Source organism: Scyliorhinus torazame, chromosome 18 (genome assembly GCF_047496885.1).
Source record: "Scyliorhinus torazame isolate Kashiwa2021f chromosome 18, sScyTor2.1, whole genome shotgun sequence".
NCBI lineage: Eukaryota > Metazoa > Chordata > Chondrichthyes > Carcharhiniformes > Scyliorhinidae > Scyliorhinus > Scyliorhinus torazame.
In genome coordinates, this window is record NC_092724.1 from 60025848 (window position 1) to 60036446 (window position 10599).

Sequence of the window (10599 nt, forward strand, 5' to 3'; positions counted from 1 at the left end):
AGAATTCGGCAACCGACGGGGGTGGGATTCACGCCAGCCCCCGGTGATTCTCCGACCTGGCGGGGGGTCGGAGAATCCCACCCATGTTATCTATTAAAGAACAAACTTTCATCAGGATTATAAAATTAATTGACCAGTCCTGATATTCCAACAATACTGGGGCGAAATTCTCCCGAAACGGCGCGATGTCCGCCGACTGGCGCCCAAAACGGCGCCAATCAGACAGGCATCGCGCCGCCCCAAAGGTGCGGAATGCTCCGCATCTTTGGGGGCCGAGCCCCAACATTGAGGGGCTAGGCCGACGCCGGAGGAATTTCCGCCCCACCAGCTGGCGGAAAAGGCCTTTGGTGCCCCGCCAGCTGGCGCGGAAATGACATCTCCGGGCGGCGCATGCGCAGGAGCGTCAGCGGACGCTGACAGTTTCCCACGCATGCGCAGTGGAGGGAGTCTCTTCCGCCTCCGCCATGGTGGAGACCGTGGCGGAGGCGGAAGGGAAAGAGTGCCCCCACGGCACAGGCCTGCCCGCGGATCGGTGGGCCCCGATCGCGGGCCAGGCCACCGTGGGGGCACCCCCCGGGGCCAGATCACCCCGCGCCCCCCCGGCACCCCATTTTGAAATAATAATTGGACACAAGTACAACATTGATTGCTGTTGTGGAAAATAAAAGACTTCAGAAGAGGTTAAGAAATATATACGAAATTGTGCTGAGAATTTGGACTGATTTGTGGATGTTCAGTGTATGTTTTAAGGTTTGATGACAGTGTATTGGGTGTCAAAGTTTGTCCTGGGATTAGAATGGAGATTAAATGATATTTAATGGGATGTGGAGAATTAAATGACAGGGAGTGATTGAGGCTACGAAAGAGAAACTGCAAAAATACATCATCAAATGGGCACTACGTTAATTGCTTCATTGATTATGAATGCCATTCAGGGCATGTGCCAAATAAGTTGGAGAAAACTAAGTGATTGGACCCAATAGTTTGCAGAATCACAGAATCAAAGAATCATACAATGCAGAAGAGGCCCTTCGGCCAATCGAGTCGACATTGACACTTGAAAAACAGCTGACCTGCCTGACTAATCCCATTTGCCAACACTTGGCCCATAGCTTTGAATGTTATGACGTGCCAAGTGCTCATCCAGGTACATTTTAAAGGATGAGAGGCAACCCACCTCTACCACCCTCTCAGGCAGTGCATTCCAGACCGTCACCCCCCTCTGGGTAAAAACGTTTTCCCTCATATCCCCCTTAAACTTCCTACCCCTCACCTTGAACTTGTGTCCCGTTGTAACTGACCCTTCAACTGGGGGAAACAGCTGCTCCCATCCACCTTGTCCATGCCTCTCATAATCTTGTACACCTTGATCAGGTCACCTCTCAGTCTTCTCTGCTCAAGCGAAAACAATCCAAGCAAATCTGACCTCTCTTCATAAATCAAATCTTCCATCCCAGGCAACATCCCAGTGAATCGCCTCTGCACCCCCACCAGTGCAATCACATCCTTCCTATAATGTGGTGACCAGAATTGCACACAGTGGCCTCACCAAAGTTCTATACAAGTTGAGTTGAAAGACCAGTCATTGTCATATTGAATGATGGAACAGGCTTGAAGGGCTGAGTGGGTGACCCCTGCTTCCATTTCTTACGTTCTAATATCATGTATATGAAGCAATGCAATGCTGTATTTAAAAGGGGACATCTCACATGATGAGAGACAATTTAGTGATGGGGTCATCGACCAAGGGTTAGAATAATATCAATGGATTTTGTCATTATCCAGATAATTATCCTGATAATTCTAATTGGTACAATGTGTCGGTTTAAATGATTCAGACACTATCATAGAAAAGCCACAACATGGAATTGGCTGCTTTGATCAAAAGATGAGGGGGACAGGAACTCATTCCTCCAACCTACACAACTTATATCTAGGTTGATTGGTGCTTTCTATATAAATTATGTATCCCATTCACTTTTCATTAGGCATCTGAATAATTAAACAATGCATAATTGGAGTATACAATGCAATGCTCATGAAGTGAGACTGGACATAATCTGATAAGGAGCTTGGAGAGCGCATCTCAGAAACTTGTCCGGTTTGAGTTTTGCCAGGTTAGGTCTGAAATTCCTATTTAGCATGGAACAATTGTACTTCTACACTTCAATTTTAAATCTATTTTAACATCTTAAAAAAAAAACTTTTATACTTTGGAATCCAACATTTAACAGCCTTTTTATGCAAAAAAAATGGATTTAACTTCGACAAATCCCACCATGATTCCATGCCTGACCATAACCAATGCACATAAACAGCTGCTGTGAGTAAGCAGCAGCGGCATTTTCAGGCAAAAAGGACCGAAACTCAAAGCCAATTAGAACCTCACACTTGTGGTGGGATTTTCCCGCCCTGACACTGGTGGGCATCGTCATGAGCGGGACGAGAAATTTGGAGAGCAGCTGACTATTAAAATCCCACCCCAATAATGACTAGATTGGCTGCTCCTGATTTTTACCTGGTTCTTCACTGGAGTTACAATGCCATGTTTACGCCAATCGACGATTACACGTGTCACATCTCCATCACTTTCTTCATCAAGTTCATCATCTCCATCACTTTCTTCATCTTCATCAAATTCGTCTCCTTCAAATTCTTCAGTCGAGTTATCAGCTTCGATTGGGCGGAATCCATTCATGCGTTCATTGAACTCTTTATCAGTCTAGAAAGGAAAACACATCAGGCATTCATTAATGAATTGATGAATTTTTAATGGAGAAGGTTCAGGAGGAGAGTAGATAACCGCACAGGGCCACATTCTCACCCATTCACTGAGTTTAGCAAAAAGAGCGATTAAAGTATCAAGCAGCACTGACACTCCATACTCATGTCTAATGTTTGACTAAAATGAAGAACTGCATGAAAATGGTTCATCCATTTCACCACACTCCAGGATAAAGGTGGGTGGAGATCCTGAAAGTGATAAAGAATCTCTCTGGTCTAGGGTACAAGAAACAAAATGGCAGCACTGATGCCTGATTTTGTGTGAAATAATTTGAGAATCTTCTGGTCATTAGAAACGTCCAGAGCACTTTCACAGTGAGGAGAGTGGGTAAAGTCCCCCATTATGGCTGAGTTTATTGGTGTTTAACTGAACCATCCCGATCAAGAGGCTCTCAGATTCCATCACCAGCTTGGTCTTAATTCCCTTACTCCGAGCTAATGTCCAATCTCTAGAAAACAAGCTAGACGAACTTAAAGCCAGACTCACTTTTCAAAGAGAACTAAGGGAATACTGTGTGCTCTGTTTCACAGAGACATGGCTCACTCCTGCTTCACCGAACTGTGCCCTACAACCAGAGGGTTTCTCAATCTACTGAATGGACCGTATGGCGGCCTCAGGTAAGACAAGGGGTGGTGGGTTCTGCCTCCAAATCAACACCTCCTGGTGCCTAGATGTAGCAACACTGGAGAGTTTCTGCTCCCCGGACCTAGAATACCTGACGCTAAAATGCCGCCCCTACTACCTTCCGCGGGAATTCAGCTCCGTTATCCTGACGGCAGTTTACATCCCACCCCATGCAAACATGAAAGTTGCACTGGACGAAATATTCACCACCACAAATAGCCTTGAAACGAAACATCTCGAGGCCTTGTTTATTGTAGCTGGGGACTTCAATCAGGCCAAGCTCAAGAGCGTACCACCAAGTTACCACCAACACGTCACCTGCTCCACCAGAGGCCCAAACATCCTGGCCCACTGCGACACAAATATCAAACATGCCTACCGCTCTATCGCCCACCCACACTTTGGCAAATCTGACCACAAGGCTGTGCTCCTGCTCCCGGCTTATCAGCAAGAACTGAAGCGGGAGAATCCGTCAAAGAAAGTCATGCATTGTTGGTCTGACGAATCGGATGATCTCCGACGGGACTGCTTAGAGTCAGTGGACTGGTTAGTATTTAAAAATTCTCCGACCAGCTTGAGCGAGTACGTCACTACAGTAACTGACTTCATTAGTCAGTGTGTAGAAGACTGTGTGCCAAAGAAGCAAATCCGCATGTTTCCCAACTGGAAATCCTGGATGAACAGGGATATCCACTGCTTGTTGAAGTCCAGGTAGGAAGCGTTTAAGTCAGGTGACCCTGACCTCTACAAGAAAGCCAAATATGATCTAAAGAAATCCATCAAAGATGCCAAAAGACAGTACCGGACCAAGCTCGAGTCCCAGGCTAGCCACACAGATCCCTGCCGACTATGGCAGGTCTGCAAGACATAACGGGTTCCAAGATGAAGGAATGTAAAATTTGCTGATGACAACACCGTAGTGGATCGGATTTCAAACAATGACGAGACAGAGTACAGGAATGAGATAGAGAATCTGGTGAAATGGTGCGACGACAATAATCTCTCCCTCAATGTCAACAAAACGAAGGAGATTGTCATCGACTTCAGGAAGCGTAGTGGAGAACATGCCCCTGTCTACATCAATGGGAATGAAGTCGAAAGGGTCGAGAGCTTCAAGTTTTTAGGTGTACAGATCGCCAACAGCCTGTTCTGGTCCCCCCATGCCGACACTATAGTTAAGAAAGCCCACCAACAACTCTACTTTCTCAGAAGACTAAGGAAATTTGGCATGTCAGCTACAACCCTCACCAACTTCTACAGATGCACCATAGAAAGCATTCTTTCTGGTTGTATCACAGCTTGGTATGGAACCTGCTCTGCCCAAGACCGCAGGAAACTACAAAGGTCGTGAAAGTAGCCCAGTCCATCACGCAAACCAGCCTCCCATCCATTGACTCTATCTATAATTCCCGCTGCCTCAGAATGGCAGCCAGCATAATTAAGGACCTCACGCACCCTGGACATACTCTCTTCCGCTTTCTTCCGTCAGGAAAAAGATACCAAAGTTTGAGGTCACTTACCAACCGACTCAAGAACAGCTTCTTCCCTACTGCCATCAGACTTTTGAATGGACCTACCTCGTATTAAGTTGATCTTTTCTCTACACCTTTCTATAACTGTTAACATTATATTCTGCAGTCTCTCCTTCCTTTCCTATGTACGGTGTGCATTGTTTGCACAGCATGCAAGAAACAATACTTTTCACTCTATACTAATACATGTGACAATAATAAATCAAATCAAAATCACAGCTCAGGGTGCAGTTGGTCTAGAATTGACGGCAGAGTCCTGGGATTTAGAGGAGAAAGTCAGTAAGCATTCCCATTTCTGATCACAATGGAAAGTAGTTGTTACACAAAGATCAAGTTTGGTTTTGATGCTGCCCATGGTCGAATATCCTGCCCACATGAATTGTGGAGGTTCACACATCAAAAGTTGAAATTGCCATTGGTCCCAGTGTTCGGTTTTAGTCCATCACTGCGGGGAGATTAGGGCCATGGAGAGTTAATGCAGCTGGTGTGTTGAACACTGTCAACACTGTCCAATCATTTTTAAATTGTCACTTGGTTTAGTGCCGGTGAGCCCATCCCATGCTTTTTATTCAGAAAGTACAACAGACACACAAGCCCATGGTGCTGGCTGGCTGACAAGAGCAAACATAACACACTTAGATATCAAAAGGAGAGAAGAATCTATTTTGACAGAAACAGGAACGAACAGTGAATTCTTTGTTATAATGAGGTGCTGTGATACTACTAATCAAGTTGGTTATTTTGGAAGGGAGAATAAAAGCACAGGGTATTATTGAAATGAAGAAAGCAATTGTACTAAGGGATTGGGGGTACTTGTGCAAGAAACAAAGAAAGTTGGCACACAGGTGCAGCAGGTAATCTGGAGGGCTAATGGAATGTTGGCCCTTATTCCAAGGGGGCTGGAGTATAAGAGCCGGGAAGTCTTGCTGCAACTGTACAAGCTGCTGGTGAGACCACGTCTGGATTACTGTGAGCAGTTCTGGTCTCCTTATTTAAGGAAAGATATTGGCTGGAATTCTCCAGCTGTTGGGATTCTTTCTTCCCGCTGGCAGCGCACCCCCATCCGTGGGTTTTCCATGGCTTCAATGGGAAATCCCATTGACAAGTGGAGGGAAGAAAGAATCCGACCACCAGTGAATGGAGCGCCACCGAAAAACATGCTGCTGGGGGGTCGCAGAATCCAGCCCCGTTATTTCATTGGACTCAGTTCAGAACAGGTTCACTAGGATAATCCGGGCCCGGTGTGGAAGGATTGCCTCATGAGCAAAGTTTAAACAGGTTGGGACTCTACTCATTGGAATTTAAAAGAATGACAAATGATCTCATTAAAACATATAGGATTCTTAAAGGGCTTTTGACAGGGTAAATGCTGAGAGGATGTTTCCCCTCATTGGAGAGTCTAGGACCAGCAGGCATAGTCTCAGAATCAAGTGGTGCCAATTCGAGACTTAAAATGAGGAGGAATTTCTTCTCTCAGAGGTTTGCGAATCTTCAGAACACCTTGCCACAGAAAGCTTTGAGGGCAGAGTCCTTGTGTGTTGTGAATCAAGAGATATGGGGAAAGGGCAGGAAAGTGGATGTGTGGAATGTCGGATCAGCCATGATCCTATTGAATGCTGGAGCAGGATCGAGGGGCTGAATGGCCTACTCCTGTTCCTATTTTATATGGTCTTATATCAAACCTCATTCAGTAATAGTACCCACAATAACGTGGATCTAATTGATCCGCCTTCTAGACAGCTTGTACACACCAAGTCTCCAAACTCGTTCATTCCCACAGTAAACGTGTGTTTCCCCATTGAGTTCTCCAGGTTATGCTGTTCGATGTATCTCACATTGTCCTCCCATATCTTTCTCCTGTAGGTCTCTTCTTCCTGAATAAAGACATTAAGGCAGTCAGGCTGTAACATTTTCATTTTGTAAAATTATTTAAAATCCTGATGCAAAAACTGAAGTTACATTTTGCAGTCAAGTTTCTATCCTCTCATTCATATTGTAGAAGATACACTCATTCCTCTTCCCATAGACACAGAAAGGTAAAGCAGATTGAACCCGCGCTCTGAGAGATCAAAGCTTTAGGCAGTCTTTTTTCTGGGGTGCGCAGTCCTGATGACAGAGCTGGAAGTCAGCTGCATTTTTGTTTACGTGTCAGGAGCCGGCTCCTGCAGTCACACGACATCCTCGTGTACCGCTGACCTTGTCATAATGATAGAAGCAATTTTAAAAGTTTTAATATGATGAGTATTCATGGCATACTAATGTATGACCAGCAGGAACTTGCCAAGGGACGGAAAGGCTCGACTCCTGTCATGTCTTGAGCCTGAATCTCTCTCTGCATCTCAACCTGACTGAGTCACCCCATCCAGCACGTTTCCCACCCTGACAGTGGAGTAGGAATAATTTGTTGAATAAGGTCAACATCTTTATCCCCGGACATAATGTTTTGTGACGAACAACAGAAAATTGGAAATCGAGAGGAAAGATGGATCATGCATTTCCCAGGTTAGAATTTGTCTCCTCTGGGCGGTACGGTGGCTCTGTGGTTAGTACTGCTGCCTCACAGCGCCGAGGACCCAGGTTCGATCCCAGCCCCGTGTCTGTGTGGGTCTCACCCGCACAACCAAAGGTGTGCAGGGTTGGGGGATTGGCCCCTTAATTTAAAAAAAACAATTGGGCACTTTTAAGTTAAAAAAAGATTTTGCCGCCCCATTCCATTAATTTTGTGGAGTGTTCTGATTGGTGAGTGTGATGACAATGTCGATATGTTTACAAAGAGAATGGTCATGAAGCTACTCCAGGTGTATTTATGGTTTCTATGGTAACTTCAACAGAGGCCCAGTGGAATCCAGTAAACTGATTTACACCAAAGACTGAATTTATTTCCCTTCCTTCCCTGAGGTGAGTTTGTGTTGAGGGGGAGGAGCATTTAAATGGGCAGGAGGCTGTAAGGTGGGAATACCACCTCCCCGCCCCCCTTTGTTCCTCTTATCCAATGAAGTTCAGGGAGTGAAGGCTCATGGGTAGCTACCCCACCACTGGCAACTGAGGTTCTAATGTGGACAATGAATGCCCGATTAGGGGCCTCCCACCACCCCTGTTGAAATCAACCCGGGCGGAGCATTTATCATGTGCCAAGCCTGAAAAGCAAACCCTGTTGGATTTTCTTTCGGGCTTCCAAGTTGGGGTCCTTCAGTACTTGACTGAGGGACCATGTGTTGCAAAGTGTGGGGGTCCAGTGAGAGCCTCAGCCATGCCCTTGCTGCCGGGTCACCACCAACTGCGGCTCAAGGCCAGCCATCACTCACTGATGGACTAGGCCTCAGGTGGGTATTTTACTGGAAACAACACCACCCCCTGGTGACTCTGCCAAGCAATGTACACCTGACAGCCTTAGGCTGACCAGCCGCTCTTGGGAGTTGGGACTTCTACCCTCGGAGTTCTTGATCCGCTGGGAGCCCTTCCACTGCCCACTAAAGTCTTGATTGGCACTTAATTCAGTGGGCCTTCCCAATAGTAGGTGATGCAGGGCACTCACTGGCTCTCCAGCCAGTGGGCGAGACCCGTGTCAGCTGCATTAAATTCTGCCCCAATCTTTGCTGTTTTATTGTGAATTCTGTCGGTCCTCTTATTAGAATCTGAGATTTAGAGAACTCCCTTAAGAACTTTAGGCTCAATATATTTTCAATTACATTCCACATACCCATTCCCCCCAACAGAGAACTCGGGCGGGATTCTCACAGCCCGGGGCGGGCCGGAGAATCCCCGCGCCACCCCGACTCCGGCATGTGATTCTCCGCAGAGTGGAGAATAGGCACCATTGGCACCGGCGTGGTTGGCGCAGCACCGGTCGGGGGCCGCTTTATGCGGCTGGCCCGCCGATTCTCGGCCCGGGATGGGCCGAGCGGCCGTCGTGAAAACGCCGAGTCCCGCCGGCGTCGTTCACACCTGCTCTCAGCCAGCGGGAACTCGGTGTGTAAGGGTCAGGGGGGGGCGACCTGTTGGGGGGTCCGACCCAGGGGGGGCCTCCGATGTGGCCTGGCCCGCGATCGGGGTCCACCGATCGACGGGCTGGCCTCTCTGGCTGGGGGCCTCCTTTCCTACACGCCGGCCCCTGTAGTCCTGCGCCATGTTGCGTCGGGGCCGGCTCGTTGAAGGAAGCCACTGCGCATGCGCGCATTGGCACTGGTGCCACTGCGCATGTGCTCATTGGCGCCGGCACCACTGCGCATTCGCAGATCCCGCGATGCCCAGTTCGCACCGGGATCAGCAGCTGGAGCGGCGTGAACCACTCCAGTGCCGTGCGGCCCTCAGTCGTGGGGTCGGCCCGTTCACGCCATCGTAAAACACGACGGCATTTACAACGGTGTGGACACTCTGCAGCGGGATTAGAGAATCCCGCCCCTCACCTCTAAACTCCAAGTGAGAATTCACAATAATTTACCAAGTGTGTGGAATCTCTTCCCCCTTCACAGTGAGCTGAATGTTTGGGTAATAATAATATCTTTTAATGTCACAAGTATGAAGTTACTATGAAACGCCCCTAGTCGCCACATTCTGGCACCTGTTCGGATAAGCTGGTTTACCGCACAGCTGGAATTGAACCCGCGCTGCTGGCCTTGTTCTGCATTACAAACTAGCTGTCCAGCCCATTGAACTAAACCAGCCCTGGGCTCCACACTAGAACAAATTCCCCTTTTACCTCGGTGTACTGCTTCTCATTTTGTGATTTCCAGCTCTTCCAGTCTTCATCCAGTTTGGAATCAAATGTGTGGCCTGAGGCTGCAACCAGAATCGACAGCAGCACACAGCCCAGAAACAGAGAGAGCTTCATGATGGACAATCTAATGGAGCAAAACCAATGGCATCAGACATGGAGCGGACAATACTCACAGATTACTGGGTAATGACGTTTTGGTAAAAATATTCTGCAAATGTACAAATATTATCTTTCTCAATCAATTGCTGTCACCTTTTTGCATTTTAGGTTCATTGAACAGATTAAAATACTTCATGGTCAGTGGACTGGAATCTTTCTGCCATTAAGTCTACTTAATTAATGTTGTTCAATTATTTTAAACTAATTATTGAAAAGAAAAGGTTCTAAAGAAAGTCTGTGAAATTAATTTAAGTTATACTGATCTGAAGAATGATCCTCATTCAGTGATAGCATTCAAGCCTCAGAGTCACTAACCTAATGGCTCAAGTAATACAGTGGTTATGTTGCGGGGTTAGTACCATCCAGAAAATGTGTCAACTTCCACTGAATGTTTGCAAATAAAAGAAGCTGCTTTCAGTAAAATAGTGGGCTCTGAATGTGATTGATGAGGGAATTAGCCAATTAAATTAATTCTGGTCAATAAGACTGGTGTGACTTCCGGGTGCGGCGATGACCAGCTAAGTCGCACGTTTCGGCAGCTCCCGTTGGAACGGACTTTTGGGCTCTTAATAGGAGCCCCAACGGCAATTTAAACGGCCAAAAACACTGTGCGGTAAACCAGAAGGGAATCCCCCCCGGACACGCATGGATAAGAGAGAGGATAGCGGCCGGATTGCGGAGGATCCTCTGGAGCAGCGGCAAGGAAGGGAAGCTCAAAGTAAGATGGCGTCGGAAGGTGGCCGTTTGTTATGGGGCCCGGACCAACAAGAGTTCCTGCGGCG

The 10599-nt window shown here is 47.2% G+C and overlaps 1 protein-coding gene across 1 annotated transcript in view; it reads right to left on the minus strand.

Annotated features, from left to right (window-relative positions):
• LOC140395238 (procathepsin L-like) overlaps positions 1 to 9782 on the minus strand; it is a 44814-nt gene extending 35032 nt beyond the window's left edge. The window contains exons 1-3 of the mRNA XM_072482789.1: positions 9641 to 9782; positions 6693 to 6815; positions 2519 to 2722 (exon numbers count right to left, since the gene is read on the minus strand). Coding sequence (XP_072338890.1) covers positions 2519 to 2722; positions 6693 to 6815; positions 9641 to 9772 — 459 coding nt within the window. The 5' untranslated portion in view covers positions 9773 to 9782. The remainder of the gene's footprint in view (positions 1 to 2518; positions 2723 to 6692; positions 6816 to 9640) is intronic.
• Positions 9783 to 10599: the final 817 nt, after the last annotated feature.